The sequence below is a fragment of the Ctenopharyngodon idella genome, chromosome 5 (assembly GCF_019924925.1).
Source record: "Ctenopharyngodon idella isolate HZGC_01 chromosome 5, HZGC01, whole genome shotgun sequence".
NCBI classification, from domain to species: Eukaryota; Metazoa; Chordata; class Actinopteri; order Cypriniformes; family Xenocyprididae; genus Ctenopharyngodon; species Ctenopharyngodon idella.
The window spans coordinates 25,649,390-25,669,108 of NC_067224.1; the positions used below are offsets into that span (position 1 = coordinate 25,649,390).

A 19,719-nucleotide genomic window follows, 5' to 3' on the forward strand; every position below is an offset into this window, starting at 1 on the left:
TCGTGAGGAAACCCTATTCGACAAATTATCTTGTCATTTGTCAGTCACATTAAACAGAGCCTTATCCAAATACCAACGAGTCACGAGCTCGGCGTCAAACTCGCGATCTCCGTGGTGTCCTGACTTTATCTCGCCGCAGTCGGACGATTGCGGGATTACCGTCTTATCTTAACGAGCAATGTTCCCACGGCTCAGTAGTGCAAGCTATCCTGTTATCATCCACTTGTCTTATTTATGGAAGCCTGTTTTGAAGTAATGTGGACTAGTGTATGAGTGAGAGAGAACGCGCGTGCTTGGACACAGCTCGTTCATTATTAGATCAAATAATATTTCCAAAGTCATCATTGAGGGAATGTTGTTTTCTGTCACCAACAAACAAATACAAGGGGACTCGCAGAGAGAAAGAGAGAGAAGACAGAGCTCTCGCCTAGTTACCTCCTTTCGACCTCCTCAACTTTTAACCCCGCATCGCGCAGCCGTCGCGCGCAGTGATGTTGACTGACAAGCGCCGATTTTTTTACCGAACAGTTTGCAGCTTGACCGTTAATTCTGCACCATAAATGTGAGTATAATAAATTTATTTCCTTACGCTATTTAGGCTTGTTCCTCAATTTTATATTTGTATTTATGAAGCACATATGAACAAGTATATTTAGATTTTTAATGTGGGGTTTATTGTGAATTTTGTCGCCGTGTGCTAGTTTGTACATGGCGTGTCATGAGTGTGTGAATGAAAAATATGTGACGACGTAGAAAGCATCACGCTATTGGGAGACTGAGAATGGATGGAGGGAGAAAAGAGAGACAGGGCAGATGAAGAGACAGAGCTTGGTAAAGGTGTCTGAGAAGAGAGGAAAATCGAAATGAAAACGTTCTAAACTCTTTTGCTAATTTATTCTCATTTTATTTTCAAGGAGATAAAAAAAATATATAGCCTATAGTATGTCTATTGGAGAAACTGCCTATCAAATCAGTGGGGATGAATTTTAAATCTATGTTTCGGAATTAAGTCAGCAACGAAAAGCTCCTTAAACAATGAGGTAAGAGATGTCAAAAAATCCGAGTATATGCGAGGATAATACAGGCTAAAGAGAACACAAACGTAAGTATTTGGACTCTGTAGGAATAATTTAAGCTTTTCAATATAGCAGCATGCAAATCGAGATTTCGGGACAGTCGCTCTATCCATATTATTTATAAACGTTTTACATTTTCAGCCAAAAAAAAACAAAACAAAAAAAACGTCGCTCTTATTCTGTTCTAAAATTCTCTCAATCGAACGCAAGAATAGCTGAAAACGCTAAACTTTTTCATCAAGGCAAAATCATTGTAGCCTATCTAATTCACATTTCATAAGAATTTAAAGAAATCAGTTGTTTGTGCGCATTTTAAAAGGACATCATGAGTTTGTGTACATTTTTTTATAATTAAAAGCTGGAGATCACCTGCTGAAAACATTTCTACCATTTTCCATTGCGCATCTTTTAGTTCACTGTAGTTAAACTCAAACGGGGATATGGCGGATTTAGAGTTCGGATCTCTACAGTCGTGTTCCGGCAGCGATTCCCCAGCGATGGAATTCGAGAACGATAAAGATTCCGGACAGCACGGTCGGAGCAAAACCGGGTCGCCGCCACTGCAAACTCAGCTCTCCCAACAGGTCAGCCATGACTGTGCATGTGCAGCCTACCAAATCAAAAATTCTGCTGTCAGATTTTTTTTTTTTTTTTTGTACTTTTTGTGATTATTATTATTATTGGTGGTGGTATTGTTGTTTATTTTAAGTGGAAATCGTTTATTGCACGAAGGATATTAACTACGAAGATAAAGCATATAAAAAGGAATTAATAATGTTTACAAAACAAATAGACATTTTTGTAGCATCACATTCATTAATACACGAGTGTATTAGGTTAGGCTTATTAGGCCTGCGTGTATTTAGAACGTAGTGTATTTAGATAGTTTGTTGTTATGGCTGTCTTCAAAATGTACACGCATAACTTTTTAATTTGCTTTCCAATTCGATATAATTATTAAGTGCCGTTCTCAACTATTTTCACAATTAGCCTATCCGTATGGACTAATTAAAAAAAAAAAAAAAAAAAACTGGATAGTAAAAAAAATGACAGGACACGCATTTTTATTTAAAAAATATATTTTTGTTATTGTTATTATGCTTGCTATATTTGTCAAAATATTCAGACAGAAAAAATTATTTCAAAATCAGCAGAAAATCAGCAGTAATTTCCATTCCCCCCTTCTTTTTCGCCGCTCCTCTCGTGCAGGGTATGGAGGGAATCAAAGTTTATTTGCACGAGAGAGATCTGTGGGCGAAATTTTATGATGTCTCTACAGAAATGATCATCACCAAAGCTGGCCGGTGAGTGACAGCTTTCTTTCTTTCTTTCTTTCTTTCTTTCTTTCTTTCTTTCTTTCTTTCTTTCTTTCGACAACATTTATTTCTCTTTATTGAATATTTGTGTGAAAAAGTTCCTCAGGCAGGAGCAAAGGCCCCTTTGAGGACAACAGAGTAGACAGAAATAGGGCAAAATTTGTCATCAAATTCAAACATGCTGGATACCAGATAATATTTGGTTTGATTTATTTCCAAAATAAATCCATTCCTTTTTAAGTAGAGTGGGTCACTTTGAATAAACTGTAGAGTGGATCACGCTTGATAAACAAATCATGTCTCTAAATATATGTGATAGTTTTAGGGACTCTCATTATAAATCTATAATCTAATTTATAGAGCTCTTTCTTTAGATACAATGACTTCATGGATCAGGATGTTCCAGTGTATTCCTGTGTATACACAGTATATTGTATATATGTTTAAATATTGTATGTATGCATGTATGTATTATTATAATTATTTGTTGTTGGCTCTTTATAATTCATCATTAATCTTTTACAGACGAATGTTTCCCAGCTACAAAGTGAAGGTAACAGGCCTAAATCCCAAAGCAAAATATATCTTACTGATGGACATTATTTCAGCCGATGAACATCGGTATAAATTTGCAGATAACAAATGGTAAGAACTACAGTGAAATTAATAAATTATAATTTATATAAATTATAATATTAATATTCATAAATGAATAGAAAGGTCAACATTTTTATAAAGATGTTTAATTATTTTACAACAATAAATATTAAATGAGCATTTTATTACAAATGTTTAGTGGTGAGAATTTTAATTGTTGTATGAAAGGCTATTGAACATGACTGGATGAAAGTGAGAGATGTAGCTAAATAAATGCATGGAGGAATGCAAAGAGAAAGGAATATGAATGAATGGAAAATGAACTGTGTTGTTGTTGTGAAATGATGCATGAATCATGTAATTATGAGCCTCGGTTAGCGTATATTGTTCAGTGAGTGGAGGATCCACACAGAGCAGAGAAACTCTGAGACAGAAGCTCATTTTGCAACCTGAACTTTTATCTTAGAATTGTGGAGCAGACAGAAAACCCTTATCTTCTTTACAGTTGACTAACCCATTCCTATCTGCTCTGCAGGTCCATCAGTGGTAAAGCTGAGCCGGCGATTCCAGGCCGGCTGTACGTGCACCCAGACTCACCGGCTTCAGGAGCTCACTGGATGAGACAGCTCGTCTCTTTCCAGAAACTCAAACTCACCAACAACCACCTGGACCCTTTCGGACATGTCAGTAATGATGTCAATCAGATTGAAATGGTTATTTAAACATGATTAAACTCCCCTGAGGTTTACACCTCATTTTCATTGAAATGGACACGTAACCAGTGGGTTAACCAGGAAATCTCTTTCTGTTACTTGCTGCAGATCATTTTAAATTCCATGCATAAATACCAACCTCGCCTGCACATCGTGAAGGCAGACGAGAGGAACAGCTTTGGCTCCAGCAACACAAGTTTCTGCACACACTCCTTTCCTGAGACAACTTTTATCGCTGTAACTTCCTACCAGAACCACACAGTAAGCAGCAGGACCCCTATGATCATAAATAAATGGATAGATTTGCCGAAAACGGGAGAGTGTTCATCTTTAATCCTCTTTTTTCTAGATCACTCAGCTGAAGATTGAGAATAATCCATTTGCTAAAGGTTTCCGTGGAAATGACGATATCGAATTGCATCGCATGTCCCGTACACCAAGGTGGAACGCGCATATTTTAAACATGTCAATACGCATGCATGTCCATATTTTACTATAGTAGATCATAACAGCACCATGAGTTTGTGTATGTGAGTAATGATGAATTACTAATGTACTGTATCTTTTTCAGTCTTCATTTATGTATGTCGTATGTGCCTGCATGTCATTGTGTGTTGCGTCTCGTAGCCACTAATGTTGTAGTGTTAGATACACAGAGAATATGTTGTCCTTTTAACTAGCCGGGTTTGGGAACAAAAAGTCAAAGCTTTGTGTTGCATGTTGACAGTATTGAATGTGACACACAAGAGAGGGATATTTATAGTGTAACAATATTAAGAGCAGAGCGGCACAACACGCTGTCACACAGAGAGGTCACTGAAGGGCTAATGTGTGTGTGTCTGAATAAATGCGTTTTTGAGAGAGAGAGAGAGAGAGAGAAAGAGGAATGAGTTAGATTGGAAAGGGGGTATAGAAAAGATTTTTAGCTACTGTAATTGTCTCTTAGCTTAGAAATTTAATTAGAAACGATCAGTACTGTGCAAATGATATCCCTTACCCTCGCTGCCCCACCGTGCCAATGCAAATCATGAGGCTGCTCTCTCTCTTTTAACACCCTGATCTATCAACCCTAGTGCCAGTGTTTTGTGACTCTTCCCTTAAAAGTACCATTAATTACTTGGATTCTGAAATATCCCTTTTGAGTTTTTTCCTCTAATCATCATTTTTTCAAATTTTGTCTGGGTCTCTGTTGTAGGAATCAATGTGTCTAATGCCTATTTTGTCGTTTTTTCATAGTAAGGAGTATCCACTTGTACCACGTAGTACTGCAAGGCAGCGTGTAGCTCCACCCTCTCCTGACTGTCTCTCTCGGTCAGAATACACTGTGACACAAAAACCCAGTCCTAGCTACACCTGCTCCGACACTTCAGGTACATATTGCAAAACAAAGAGGTTGAATTTTTGTGTAATAATATTTTGATTATAGTTGTATTACTCAGATGTAGTTTTATTATAGTTGCTCCAAGGTTTGTGGCATTTAAAATGAAAATAAATAAACTCTTTTAGCAACTTAAAAAGAGGAGTGCCTTAAAACTCTCTTAATTACTTTAAACTTTACTAATTGAATTTAATTGAATAAGTCATAATTTATTTTTATATATTTTGATATTTATTATTTGTACTTTTTTTTTGTATGTTCTTGTATGTTGCTTTGGAATTATTGAAGTTTTTTCAGGTACATATAAAATGCAACAAAAATAATTTAAAATGCAGTCACCATCAGCGACAGCCAAGAAAGCCTTGTGTGCGTTTAATCAGATATTATCTTGTTAGATGTCATCGAGGATGTCTCATTTCAGAAACGTCAAGTCAAGTCACCTTTACTTACATAGCGCTTGCGCTTTATAAAATACAAATTGTTTCAAAGCAGCTTTACAGTGGAAAATAATGGAAAATAATGATTCAATAATTCATGTCATTGCAGTCAAGTCAAAAATATTGCAGAATATTAAGTGTCCCCAACTCAGCAAGCCAAAAGTAACCATTATAAAATGTTATGACTGTTATGATTTGTGAGGTGTAAATTACTGTAATTTCTTTCATACTTTGGAATTTGATGTGACCTACGGAGGGCTCAGTCTTTGAAATGAGATGGCAAATATTTCTGCATGCAATGATGCAACAAAAAACACAGCCTGTGCTGTGATGTCTGATTTGAACTGTGTTTTATAACGAGTCAGTCCAAAATTTTCACGAAACGGCCTTGATTGTCCTTGTGTGCTGAGGTTTGAATCAGGGAATCTTTTCCTAAACATACTCGTTTAATTTTTTTCACATAGAAATTTAGCTGATCCTTGATGCAAAGTGCTAATTTCTGCTCTAACTTGATGTAATATTTCACATTTTTTAAATGTTATAGATCTATAGCAAATAAGAATCGATACAATTACCAAGACAAAAAAAATGATTTTCAGTTTTGTTATATCAACAGTTTTTCAAAAACTGGACAATATTTAAAATATGCTATTTGGGGTAAAAGTGCCTATGCTGTTGTAGCAATAATTGACATGATGATAAATTGTTTGCTGACTTCTCTATTTGTTGACATGACATGTTTAGATTCAGATGGTAGATTAATATAATTTTTTAATTTGAGTGTCCAGTTTAGAGATAATCAAGATAAAAATTTTAGATAAAAAATATCTGTAAACAAAATAACCACTTTTATTATTAATCAGTGTAACTGGGCTCCTGAATGTTTTATTTTAGGAGCCAACATCTTCCTTGTCATTTATGTTGTCTAGACCTTTTTCTGTATGCAGCACTCTGTAAACTTTTTGCCTTCCTGGATGCATGTTATTATTAATTCAAAAGGTCTGTGGCAGTCTTCTAAGCAAGCAGCAACCAACTATTTAAACCCAAAACAAAGAGCAATTCTTTTATAGCAGAAATGCACATTTCTTTACTGGAATGATTGAAACAAGTTTTTTTTTTTTCTCTGCAGGTGATCACACCCTCACTGAAACCCCTCCCACACATGACCCCACATACCACCTCTTCACCTACCAGCTCTCCCCGCAGACGGCCCCTGTGCACAGTGCCCCCTGCAGTATGGACACCGCACAGCACCAGCCTTGCATGTATGGAAGCTCTCAGGTGGGCATGGAGGACCTCAGGTGGGCATCTTATACGGACAGCACAACTTACCAAAGCTTTTCTTCTGCTAAAGAAATGGGTGGGACTTTTGGTCCCACCACTGACCTCTCTCAGGAACTGTATCCACAATACACCTGTGAGGTGGGTGTCCAGTCACACTGCATGATGACTGATTTATCGCTTTATGCTTGCAGTCGATCATTCAGCCAAAACCAACAACCAAACAGCTGGTGTGGGGGAAGCTGAGCTTGAGTGTGTGTGTGTGTGTGTGTGTGTGTGTGTGTGTGTGTTTGTGTGAGAGGGAAAAAGAGTCTGTGAATAATTGTGGTAACTTACTCATAACTTCATCCGAAAATCACCAGTTTTCATCTGTTTTTCTCCACAGTTTCTATGTTGTTGTGAATCAGATATGGCAGAGTAAAATTGGTAAATGTTTCAAAATAAATAATAACAATTAAATTCGACATCAAAATTAATATCATCTACAGTTTAGTATCAAGCCATTGTTATTTCATTTATTGATATAAATATTTGTATATATTTTATATATACTTTATTATATTTCATAATTTTCATGATTTCTGTCATTATCTTAAATAAAACTAAAATAAATTAATTAAAAATAAAGTTTCCAATTATAACCAAACAGGGTTTATAAACAGAATATATATATATATACACACACACACACACACACACAGTATATACAGTATATATAATGTGAACATGATTTCGTGTTCACATTCACTGTGGAGCAAGTGGAAACTAATGGGAAATGAGAAATTTTCATTTAAAACTGGGGGGTGGGGGGTTCATTTAATTTCTTCTTATCCCGAATACAGTGATGGACTCTTGCATGTCTCTTCCATCTTCAGTGATGTGTGTGAGATTTTGTGTACCTTTGCATCTCATCAAATATCTCTTTTGGTAAAGATGTGTGAATCTCTGTTACCTTTACCACAGAAAAAATGTTCATCAAGATACAACTACACCAGGAATTAAAAAAGAAAAAATGTTAAGGAGGTGGGTTGTTTCACTGTGGCCAGTATTTGTGAAGATTTAGAGAGAATCCTCTCTTTTACTATTATTTCACTTAGGAAATGCTGATGTACAAACACTAACAAACCCAAATGCAAATGACTCTTAAACCCTAATATCCACCTGAACACGTACATCCGCTAGCTTCAGATGGGGGTCCTTTATTTTGTTTATTCTTACTCTATAATGAAGAGAAAAGGGAATGCTGGGTACTGCACGTGTCACAGTCTATTAAGGGAGCAGTGATATTACCAATCCTGTCATGGCCCAAGGCAAGAGATACAGAGAGAGAGAGAGAGAGAGAGAGGAGGGGCATCAGCTGGACATTTATTTATAGACACACCATAAGAATTTCATAAGTGAAATATGTTCATTTTAAAGAAAGTTTTTAATATTGTGAAATTCATGTTTCAATTATTTATAATGATGAACTATTTATTGATTTTGAGTTCACAATTTGTTTGCTGATATTTATTTGTAAAGTGTTTTTTTAAATTTATTGAGCAGTTTGCTTTACCCTGACAAATGTAGAGTTTCCGTGTTTTGTGAAGGTGTTTTCTGAAACTTTTGAATATGAGGCTGAAATAAAAAGGTAATCCTCAACCATGTATTTTGTGTTTAATCTAGAGCTTACATGTTGATTTGAAGTAGTAGTAATAGATTTTGATGTTTTGTATGTGTATGTTCACATGCATACATGTATGACAACAGCAGTGTGTGTGTCTCTCTCTCTCTCTCTCTCTCTCTCTGTGTGTGTGTGTGTGTGTGTGTGGTCCTGGTCCTCTTTAAGATGGCAATATCCGAAATCAATTTTTTGGTCCCATAAGGAAAACGGCTTATTAATTCATACTAAGTGATGTTTTTTTTTTTTGAAAAAGTAAAAATGCAGAAAGTATTTTCTGTGATGTGATAGAATGTACAGTTTGTACAGGATAAAAATTATTATGTATATGGAACGTCCCATTAAAACATGAAAACGTGTGTGTGTGTGTGTGTGTGTGTGTGTGTGTGCCTTAGAGGTGTAGTTTCACACCTTGTGTAAGAGTTTGAGCTGTTGCAGGGAAAAACACACAGAGAGAGAGAGAGGGGCCTATCAGAATTTTGTCTTCACAGGAATGACTGGAAAGCTCTTTAGGGGAAAACAGTTTATCATCTAAAGGCCAGGCAATTTCTTGTGCATTTCAACAATAGTTTCTACTTGGAGGAAAATAATTCAGCCCTTTTCTGTCCCCTTTACCAGTTTTTATGTTATCACTAGAGTAAATGATTGACATTTGAAATGTCTATTATTATTATTATTATGATTATAAGTTTTGTGGACAAACAACACTGCACTGAAAGCAGTCTTTTTGTCATTTATAATCAAAATCTCCGATCAAATTTGGAATTAAATAATGTTTAAGTTATATGAACTCTGAATAATATGCCTGCTATCATTAAATTCCCCTGTTTTATCTCAGCAGAACTGTTTTGGGTGGCTCCTACAGATAGAAATCTGAACCAAAATCAAGTCTTTAAAAAGCCTCTGACCCTGACTGGATTTCCCGGCCCAGCTAAGCACTTATTTACTGCTAATTAAGTGATCTGAGCTCATTTTCTCAATCCTAATGGCATCATCTAGCTCCTCCAGGAAACACGCCGCTGCTCCCAGTACACTCTGGCACACGCACATGGTCCAATAAGGGCCCTTTTACCTCCCTGACATTAGCCTGTAATGCTATTAACCCGTTCATCGTTAAGATGCCCACTTAAGCAAAATGCGAAAGCGAAAGATACCCACTTAACCGAATTTATTGCAGAGTGGAAATAGATCGAAAAGCGTACATCTTAATGTTAATGTGGAGTTGTTAGGAGTGCAGCTCACAACTAATCTATGTATTCATAATTGTGTCTTCTTGTTTCTCATTTCCAGCTTTGACCTGAAGAACCTTTATCAGTTTACTGAGACCCAACTGTGTCTATAGAGTTTTGATTTAAGCACTGGCTTAAGGTCATTTCATCTGTATTTTTTTTGTTGTTGTTTTTTTGTTTTTTTTGTGTCAGCTTTGCTAGAGATATTCCCAACATTGTTAAAAACAAATGTTTAATCATGGGAGTTTTATAATTAATTCAGTAAGAAAGTTTTTTTTTTTTTTAAAGAATGCTTAGTTTTATTCAGCAAGGATGCATTAAATTGATCAAAAGTGACAGTAAAGACATTGATAATGTTTTAAAAGATTCCTCTTTCAAAAAAATGCTTTCTAATCATCATCACAGCAATAAATTACATTTTAAATTATACTGAAATAGAAAAGTTATTTTAAATTGTTATAATATTTCACAACATTACTATTTTACTGTATTTTTCATTAAATAAATGCAGCCTTGGTGAGCATAACAGACTTCTTTCTAAACATTAAAAAATTTTACCACCCTAAACTTTTGAATATATACTGTAGAGTCATAATAAAGTTACTCATTATTAAGTTTAAAGCGGAAGATAAGTAGGCACTGCGAATAATTTAATTTAAAGCAAGAATTGTCTTTAATTATACAGTAAAACATTTTACCCAAAGGTTATAAAAGTATTTTATTAAATAAAGTCTTAAATATTTAAAGATGATGTGTTGTAGCATCAAAATATGAACAAATATTTTTTTGGTCACACTTTAGATTACGGTCTAGCTCTCACTATTAACTACGACTTTTGCCTCAATAAACTACTAATTACTGATTATTAATAGTACGGTAGTTGTTAAGTTTAGGTATTGGGTATAGGATTAATGGATGTAGAATATGGTCATGCAGAATAAGCCATTAATATGTGCTTTATAAGTACTAATAAACGGCCAATATCATTGTAGCATGCTGATAAGCAACTAGTTAATAGTGAGAATTGGACCCTAAAATAAAGTGTTACCATTTTTTTACATTCTTTATTTAAACTGTAATATACCTCTATATTTTTTAAATACTGTACTTTAATATTTATGCCAATAAACCTAAACTGAACTTGATAAAGAGGTAAAATTCAGTCAGCAGTTGTCAATAATCAGTAAATACCAGCAGCCACAAAGATTCAGAGTGGGTCAATGCATGCGTGTGTGTGTGTGCTTGTTTGTATCTGGTGCTTAGTGGACCAGAAAACACTCATATGGAAGCCCCTCCCCCAACAGTTCATCCGAAGAAGACTGTTCCCTATGGAGACCTCATAATCCTCAAAGTCAAAGCCTGCAGCCAAACACAGACAGAAAAGACCTGAGCAGACTCCTCGAAAACATTACATTGTTAATGTAGATTTTCTGTAATCAAAAACTAATTCAAAAACAGTATGTACTTCTTTTTTATCTGCTCAAATAATATTATTTCTGTATTGCGCTACTGATAATGTATGGACTAATTTAGATTTTTAAGAAGTTAATTTAATTAAGTATAAGTATTTAAGTTAAATATATATTTAATCCTCCAAAGAACTGTCCAACTGACCACACTTTTTTTATCATTTATTGTTTTTTTTATTTGATTCCTGAGTTTGATAATGATTCGATGATCATGAATGCACAAATGACCCCCAGACAATCAAGAGTGTGGAAAAGAGTTAGACTGAACTAATGATGCGCGGTGGTGGTGGGGAGGGATAGGCCACCCCCGATGCCACCCCCACCCCCCCAGCGCACCCCACCTCCAAATGTTCTGGGGCAGTGTGCTTCGGCAGCAAGGAGCCACTGTCACTCTCCATTAGCAAGAAAGCCCTAATCCCTCCCATGCAAAACTGCCATAATGATATCACTAACCACGAGTGGCACCGCCGGTCATGCAGTGTCTGTGTATGTGTGTGTATGTGTGCAAGACCTAATGTCCACAGCTTGACCTTTCACAAACACTTGTTTCACTAATCTGAACCTTTTTTAAAATGCCTTCCTACATCTTTTGTGTCTACTTGAATATGGTTGGAGCAAAATGAGATGTTTAGCCTCCTACTTGACCTCAAAGAAAATATTGTTTTTGAATGACCATTTCATAATCAGAAAACATTTGTTTTGTCCTCCGTATATCATCCATATATATATATATATATATATATATATATATATATATATGATCTACAATTACAATGCAGAAGTTTTCAACATCTTTATACATACATATATATATATATATATATATACACAAAACATGATGATGTTGAGAACTTCTGCAGTCATTGTAGATAATATACAATACACTATATCACCAGACACTTTATTGAGTACACCTTGTACCGGAATGGACCCCTTTTTGTCTTCAGAACTGCCTTAATTCTTTGTGCCATAGATTCAAAAAGGTGCTGGAAACATTCTTCAGAGATTTTGGTCCATAGTTGCTGAAGATTTGTCAACTTTACATCCATGATGCGAATCTCCGGTTTCACCACATCCCAAAGGTGCTCTAATGGATTGAGGTCTGGTGACTGTGGAGGCCATTTGAGTATAGTGAACTCATTGTCATGCTCACGAAACCTCAAGTTATCCTGCTGAAGGTAGCCATGAGAAGATGGGTACACTGTGGTCATGAAGGGATAGACATGGTCAGCAACAATGTTCAGGTAGGCTGTGGTGTTTAAACAATACTCAATTAGTACTAAGGGGCCCAAAGTGAAAGTATGCCAAGAAAATATCCCCCGCACCATTACAACACCAGCAGCAGCCTGAAAGTCTGAAGGCAGGATGGATCCATGCTTTTGAAGGGGGTGGATTCTGGGATCCACTGCCGCATCAATATCTAACTTTTGAGTGATTTATAATCAAGTTATTAATCAACATTTATCCTTCTAAATATTAAGTTATTTGAATGACTTCTTCAACGAATGTTAAAGCATTTATTTTCATTTTCATTTTCAAACACTAGAAAATAATGATGAATATTGTCTGTACCTCTCACTGAGAGAAAAGTACAACTTATCAGTATGTTTTGGGAATATTTCCTGTTAAAGCCCGGGCCAACTTCAACCTTGAAGAAGCTCTGAATCCTGTGAATCTTTGTATGTGCGCTAGTGTTCTGTGTGCAGGTCCTGTAATGGTACTGATGACAACTGGCATTCTGCTCGAGACCTGCAGATGCCTTCTTGATCTAGAAGGACATCCTGTGCTTAAATCTAGGGTCCTAGCGTCAGCATTGTGATGGATGAGGATATACTTCTGACTATCTGTCCATGTGTGGGATATTATTAGTTTTGTCTATAGTTTTCTTAAGCAATCAGAATTGTTTAACCTAAGTAATGACATAGTTAGTAGAATCTGTATTTTCTTTTCGTTTTCTTCTTTTTTTAACGTACTTACCCCAAACTTTTGAATAGTAATGCATCACGGTTTCCACAATAATATTTAGCAACAGTTTTGAACATTGATAATAATAAGAAATGTATGTTTCTTTTAGCACCAAGTGAGCATTTTAAAATGATTTCTGAAGGATTACGTGACACTGAAGACTGGAGTAATGATGCTGAAATTTCAGCTTTTTACTTTATTTATGATCAAATAAATGCAGCTTTGGTGAGCATAAGAGAATTCTTTCAAAAACATAAAAAAAAATTAAATCCAAAAGGTTTGGAACAACAGGAGGGTCAAATTTTTGGCTGAAATATATCGCTTTAATTCAAGCACGGAATCACCTGTAGCTGTTCAGTCTTTATGGACATTATTCTCCCCCTCTCTCTCCTCTTTCTCCGTCTCTCTCTCTCTCTCTCTTTCTCTCTCTCTCTCTCCAGTGTTCTTGTTCAATATTGTTTACTCCCCATAAGCAAGTCCTGTTTTTGCAACACTAAACGGTGCATTACAACAATCAAACAAACAAACAAATGCACCCTGACCCCTGCTCAGTGGGACAGCTGCGGTGTCTTATCACTTATCACAAACGCTAAGTGAGGGTTAACATCATCCTGAACATTGAGTGGCTCTCCTGCTCACTCACTCACCTCTGTTATGCTCTTAAATAATGAATTTCGCCTGCGCTTGTTCAGTGTTCAATCATGTGTGAACACAATAGAGAGACACACAGAGACCTGATGCCACCTAAATTTACTAAACATCATGCTGATATGTGGGGTTGTGTGTTTTTTTCTTTTTGAGATTTGAGGTCAGGGATAGGGTCAAATATAGGGCTAAATATGGGATCCCTGGCTTCAGTCCATATAGGAGCAGATTTTGTAAAGGTCATGAGGGTGATGTCTCTATCACTGTTGGAGGATGAACTGTGGACCCCACTGTTTCACATGGATGTATATTTCAATTTAAATCCTAAATGAAAAGTCAAATCTTTTAAGAAAGATTTATTGCTATTGTTTACTATTAATCTTTTTATACAGAATATGTGACGTCATCCAAAAATAATTTTAGTTTAACTTGTTTTTGTTTGAAATCTAAGAAACATAAACCAAATAAAGTGAAAAAATAAATGCCTATTGTGAGAAAAAAATTGCAAGATTCTTCTCTTTTTAGCTTTGGACATTTACATGGGTGTTAAACTCATTTCCTCTAATTCCACACTAAGACAACAGAAGCCTTCGTGGCCTTAATGCATTAGGAGAGAAGGTGACAGGAGACAGAATGATGTTTATGAAAGATAAATGAAGGTCTGGACACATGCACGAAAACAAAAGGAATAAAAAAAAAACACATAAAAACACTTAACGTATTTGAATTTATCTTATCAAGTCCATTAAGCGTTGTAAAAAAGTCTCTTTTCATGTTCTCACATTGTTATTCCAGTGGAATTATTCATTAAATAGTGAAAAAATATATTAAATTCTAATGATGTAGACAAAAAAGTGCATTTTGGCTCTCCTTGAACCAAATAAGATATTTAACAGGCTTGTGTATAGAAATGCCTCATAAATATTTATAGCTTACATTTAAGAGTGCTTAGTGCTAGAATTGAAGATGATTATGTGCTGATCCATACACCAAAAACTGTTGTAGTAGATTTATAATAATAATAATAATAATAATAATAATAATAGTAATATGATGATGATGATGATGTACAGTTAATGTTACACGGGTTTCCTATTAATAATGCTATAACAATGTTTAGCCTAATAGGCTATTCTCTTTATTAATTCTATCTTTGAATTAATGTATTCATATATTAACCTCCATCATATGTTCAGCTATTTAGTTCATCATCTAAGCTTATTTTATTCTGTTTGATTTATATTCACTTGTATTCGCATATATTAATTTCTAATATTTTTCAAGAATGTTATTCATATCCACAAATGTTGTGCTTTAAGAGATAGATCTTACTTGTGCTTTCTGTTAGATATTGGATGCATTCCAATGATTGATGTTTTCTTAGAATTGACAGTTCAAACTTCAATGTACTAGAGATACTTTTCCAGAGAAGTGTTTTGTAAGATTTGAGATATGGTATTTGAAAAACGCTTGCTTTGCTGTATTTGTTCTGAAGGTGTCAAACCACAATAGTTATATATTTTTTGTCTATATATTTCTGCAGCTGTAACATTTGCCCGGGTCACACCGACCCAGCTGCTACACCAAAGTCTGACATAATGGATAGTCCACTTGACCTTTTCTTATCTGACATAAGCACAGGTATAGGAGGATGTAAGTTCTCATATGCTTCTTGTTCCTTTAGCCATACTTAGCTATCTGCTAGGGCCTTCTTGTCTTCTTCAGCTCTCTTAGCAAAGATTATACTCAGATTAATTTTAGACTTCTAAGTTACTTCATTTAATTTGGACTTAAGTTTTCTCTCACACTCTAAAAAACACTGGGTTGAAAACAACCCAAATTGGGTTGGGTAAATATAGGACACATGTTGAGTTAATTTTACCCAGCAAATTGGGTTGTTTAATTAACCCAGCATAATGGGTTGAATTAACCCAGCAATGGCATGATGATTCCTTTATTTTCGATTATATTTTATAGTATAGCACATTTTATATAGTTTTTTAATACATATTGCCTAAATTTAAGCTTTTTTAACAAATATTAGAAGTAAAAATGAAACATTTAGAAGCAATTCAAGTCAGTCTCTGTTGGATCTCGTGCCGGAGATGGCTCGCGTTCAGCGGGGGAACTGCTAACTTCAGACCGCCGCCTTGCGTTTCACTCGTAGCCGAAAAATGCTGTGACTGACTCCCTAACCTGTTCATAAATAATCAGTGTACAATCCTGAGTACATATTTTAACATCTTAAATATTTTTATACTGTATTTTTTTTTAATAAAATCACACTCGTTTAGGTGACTCACATGATCGCGCTCCTGTATGTTGCTTTGCATAAAATTAAACGATATACCAATGACGATTTTTTTTTAGATAAAATAAAACGTACACAAACCTGTATTTTACCAAAGACATGCACCAATTTGAAGGAGCTGCACTGCACTCTCCTGAAGAGGTCGCAAAAAGCCCGCGATAACTCAACCCCCGGGTTATGTCTGACCCAGGATCTGGGTAACACAAAAACGACCCAAACACTGGAAAAATAACTCAAAAATGACCCAAAAGGCTCAGTCCAGGACGTGGGTAGAAAAAATAACCCAAGATTTTTTAGAGTGCATACATTTTTTTTTCAATATTGTACTTCATTTGTTATTTATTTATTCTTTATTAAAAATCCTCACTTCGTCTGACTGGATATTACTGCAGTGCATAGGCTATACAGTAATAAAATTATTCACTCAGCAACATTATTTATAAAATCACAATATTATTCATTAACATCAACGAAATTTACTCCCCAGTAAATTGAACTAATCCTAAATGTTTTTAAAAATGCCTCTGTTTAAAAACAACCTAATGTCTAATCACGACGTGAGATATTAATTTCGCTAAAGGAAGAACAGCGGTCTTTCTTTAGTAATTAACAAAGTTGGGATAATAATCTGCCACTGGAGGGCAACAGAGGAAAACGATTTTCTTTTTGTTGCTGTGGAAACGACACACGCGCTAAAAGTTTGTCCAGACAGCTTTTTGTGGGACTGAAACGATGAATTTAGAGGATTACTTTCAGTCGGTTTTCAAAGAACGACTTTCATTGTAAGTATATGTAATGTATTACACCCCAAATCTTGTTTTTGTAGGACCACTATGTGCCGTTATGGCCACTGAGATTCAGAGTCGTTGAAGTGTGCAATTAGCGGATAAAGATGGTGAAATGCATGTACTCAGAGTCAGTGATTGTTCAAACCTTCAGAAATAAGGCCGTGCAGAAGGATTTGACGGATATGAGTACAACCGTAATGCAGCTTTTGGAGGTGCGTGAGGAGTGCGCGAGCGTGACCGGAGCACTGGAAGCGCAGAAAGAGGTGGTTATATGAAAATAATAATAATAAACTACAGTATTTATAACAACTGCATTTACATTTTCGCTGTTCCAGTTTAAATGAGCGTAATGTTTCCGTGCCCCGTCTTGTGTGTGCTGTTGTCAGGAGATGCAGATGAAGCGGGAGAGTTTACGAGAGAGAGACGAAAACATGAAGAAAAAGGAGGAGAAACTGAAGAAATCCATACTGAAATATAACAAGTTTTTGCAAGTAAATCAATATTCTAAAACAACTACACGGATATGAATGGATAATGTGTAAACTGACTTTTTGGCAGGCCTAAACTTTTTTGTGTTTTTCTTTCCCTAAGGAAAATGATGCCAGGCGGTTGCGTGGCATAAAGAAATCAGAAGCAGAGAGAGCTCAAATCAGACTGAAAGAACTGGAGATTCAGAAGCTAAAGACAGAGAATGAGGCTCTGTTGGCACGTAAAGAGCTTCTGGAGGAACGTGTCGGGAAAGCCATACGCTACCAAGAGTTCCTGGAGAGAGCTGCAAAAATGTCCGGAAAGGTAGTCATTATATAAGTAGGTAGTCTGCTGTTGTTGTGTCTGGAAAGGGGGAGGGGTACTGAAACAACTCAGAGAAACTATCAAGCTGTGTCGCTGGACTCAATTGCCTCATTTGGCTGAAGAGTGAGACTTTCCACACTTTGAGAGTGAACAGAGTTATCTGAACTAGAGACTGTGTAGGGCAGAGATGGTCTGCTCGCACATACATTATATGAATTGCAATGCCAGGGTTCGTGCGGGGCAATGAAAAGCCTTAAAAATTAATATATTCAATACTGTGATGAAAGCTTCAGCAATTATAATGATACATGTTTCCACTAGCAGCAGCTCTTCTAGTCAGGTGAACACGACGGCAAACAATTGCAAAGTTGCAAGATTTGCACCATCAGAAAAACTGGAGGCTTGTGGGTTCTTCACACTAGTCGGCACCTCCACCTGAGATGTTGGGCCACTGATGAAACAGGCACTTGTGTTAACTCCCACTATTATGTATCAAAAGGATCAACACAGTGTGGAATTATTTTGTTTTTAAGATGCCAGTAGGATGATGGATGAACAGTAGGATGAAAAACATATAGATGACAATCTGTCAACGTTCTGAAAGTGATTCCCACGATATCGTTTCTCTGTGCCTTTATCATTATAGTTGTGGTGTGGACTCTGTTCGTCGTTTATATTTATAATGACTTTTAGAACTATATCTTTATCATTATCATTATCATTATAGTTATCTTATATAGTTAACTATAGTTAGTTATAGTTATCTTGGTGTGAACGACCGTTTGTTTATTCTGTGTAGTTGGACTTTCTGTTTTCTGAATGATGAGGCAGATGGGGTAAAGAAAATATCTGCATAAAGATATATTTTTTTTAATGTTTGAAGACAAAACAGATTAATAATTTTTCAAAACTGTACACTATATTTGAATATCTAAAATATTGTATAGTAATGTTATACTTTTTCTTTCTCTTTCCCCCCTTTTTTAATGACATTTGAGTTTAAGAGTATTGGTCAAGTCATTGACCGTCTTCAAGCACTCCGGTCCATCCACAAGGAACTTCTAGAAAACCAGACTGCATTAGAGAAAGAGAGAGAGAGAACAAAGCGGGAACTGATGCAGTACATAAACAAACAGCGAACTGTTCTCCTGCACTATAATAACCAACTGCACCAGCAACAGACGCAATTAGACAGCATACGCTTAGAAGCATACAAATGGGTAAAAACACACACACACACACACACATTTACAGAGGGTTAATGTACATACACAAAAAGACACACAGATAGTACTGTGGCACCTGTCTTCTGTACAGTTTTGTCTCCCAAGATTACAGACTTTTCATGTATTCTACAGGAATTAAAACTGAAGCACTTCCGTTCCACTGCAGCAAAAGAGATGCTCCATTTTGTTCAGCTAAAGACCACGATCCATAACATTTATCAAATGATCACACATACCAGGAGAATCTCTGTGGATACTGAGGACACCTTCAAGCAGCTGGAAATGGTGAATAATGCAAAAATACTTCTGGCAATCTTGAATGAACCAGTTCAGTTGATATGTTTTTTTTTACACTAAGGTACACTTACTTAGGTACACTAAAATTCAAAAAAGTCATCACACAGCAATCTGTGATCAAGTGCAGCATGCAAGCTGAGGTTTCACAACTGCTATGTTGATTAACTTATTTTTTTTGTAATTTTCCTTCCAGATTCAGAAATATTTTCAGCTTATGGGAGCTATAGATGATGATCTAAAGTTCAACATCGAAGCCGAATCGAACTGAAGAGAATGACAGAGGAGATTGAGACTTCCAAGCTCTGAGGATGTATATCAACTGAAAAATGACCAGATGTGCCTAAGCTAAATAAAAATCATCATCTGACCACCCTTTTGACAGGATTATGCACTGGGGTGGGAGGGGCAGCAGGGATACTGTATGGAGATTAAAAGGATGATTCATTTTAAGGGTTTTCCCTTAATCAGTGAAATATTATCAAAGCATATTGCCTTCCTATTTCTATGGAAGCTTGTTTCTGCCACTCAATAAAAATTTT

The 19,719-nt window shown here is 35.9% G+C and overlaps 2 protein-coding genes across 7 annotated transcripts; both read left to right on the forward strand.

The window, feature by feature from the left end:
* Nucleotides 1-241: 241 nt before the first annotated feature.
* tbx5b (T-box transcription factor 5b) lies at nt 242-8,439 on the forward strand. 5 transcript variants are annotated; one of them, XM_051894379.1, is made up of 9 exons: nt 242-562; nt 1,489-1,660; nt 2,286-2,380; nt 2,918-3,037; nt 3,525-3,672; nt 3,811-3,963; nt 4,052-4,143; nt 4,939-5,072; nt 6,647-8,439. In XM_051894379.1, the coding sequence occupies exons 2-9, from the start codon at nt 1,517-1,519 to the stop codon at nt 7,042-7,044; spliced, it is 1,284 nt and encodes a 427-aa protein (XP_051750339.1). In that variant the 5' UTR covers nt 242-562; nt 1,489-1,516; the 3' UTR covers nt 7,045-8,439. The 5 variants fall into 5 exon arrangements, with proteins under 5 accessions (XP_051750339.1, XP_051750343.1, XP_051750342.1 ...); XM_051894382.1 differs by lacking the exon at nt 242-562 and adding an exon at nt 603-1,102; XM_051894380.1 differs by lacking the exon at nt 242-562 and adding an exon at nt 603-1,040.
* Nucleotides 8,440-16,611: 8,172 nt separating this feature from the next.
* cfap73 (cilia and flagella associated protein 73) lies at nt 16,612-19,547 on the forward strand. 2 transcript variants are annotated; one of them, XM_051894289.1, is made up of 7 exons: nt 16,612-16,859; nt 17,017-17,128; nt 17,252-17,356; nt 17,457-17,657; nt 18,662-18,877; nt 19,016-19,168; nt 19,374-19,547. In XM_051894289.1, exons 1-7 carry the CDS (start codon nt 16,810-16,812, stop codon nt 19,446-19,448), a joined length of 912 nt encoding a protein of 303 aa, XP_051750249.1. In that variant the 5' UTR covers nt 16,612-16,809; the 3' UTR covers nt 19,449-19,547. The 2 variants fall into 2 exon arrangements, with proteins under 2 accessions (XP_051750249.1, XP_051750248.1); XM_051894288.1 differs by having other exon boundaries at nt 16,617-16,859; nt 18,656-18,877.
* The last annotated feature ends 172 nt before the right edge of the window (nt 19,548-19,719 follow it).

Coding starts and splice junctions, on each gene's coding strand:
- tbx5b (XM_051894379.1), top strand. CDS start 1,517: ATGGCGGATTTAGAGTTCGGATCTCTACAGTCGTGTTCCGGCAGCGAT. Junction 2,381..2,917: donor ATCATCACCAAAGCTGGCCG/GTGAGTGACAGC, acceptor AATCTTTTACAG/ACGAATGTTTCCCAGCTACA. Junction 3,673..3,810: donor ACCTGGACCCTTTCGGACAT/GTCAGTAATGAT, acceptor TACTTGCTGCAG/ATCATTTTAAATTCCATGCA.
- cfap73 (XM_051894288.1), top strand. CDS start 16,810: ATGAATTTAGAGGATTACTTTCAGTCGGTTTTCAAAGAACGACTTTCA. Junction 16,860..17,016: donor TTCAAAGAACGACTTTCATT/GTAAGTATATGT, acceptor TCAAACCTTCAG/AAATAAGGCCGTGCAGAAGG. Junction 19,169..19,373: donor CCTTCAAGCAGCTGGAAATG/GTGAATAATGCA, acceptor TTTTCCTTCCAG/ATTCAGAAATATTTTCAGCT.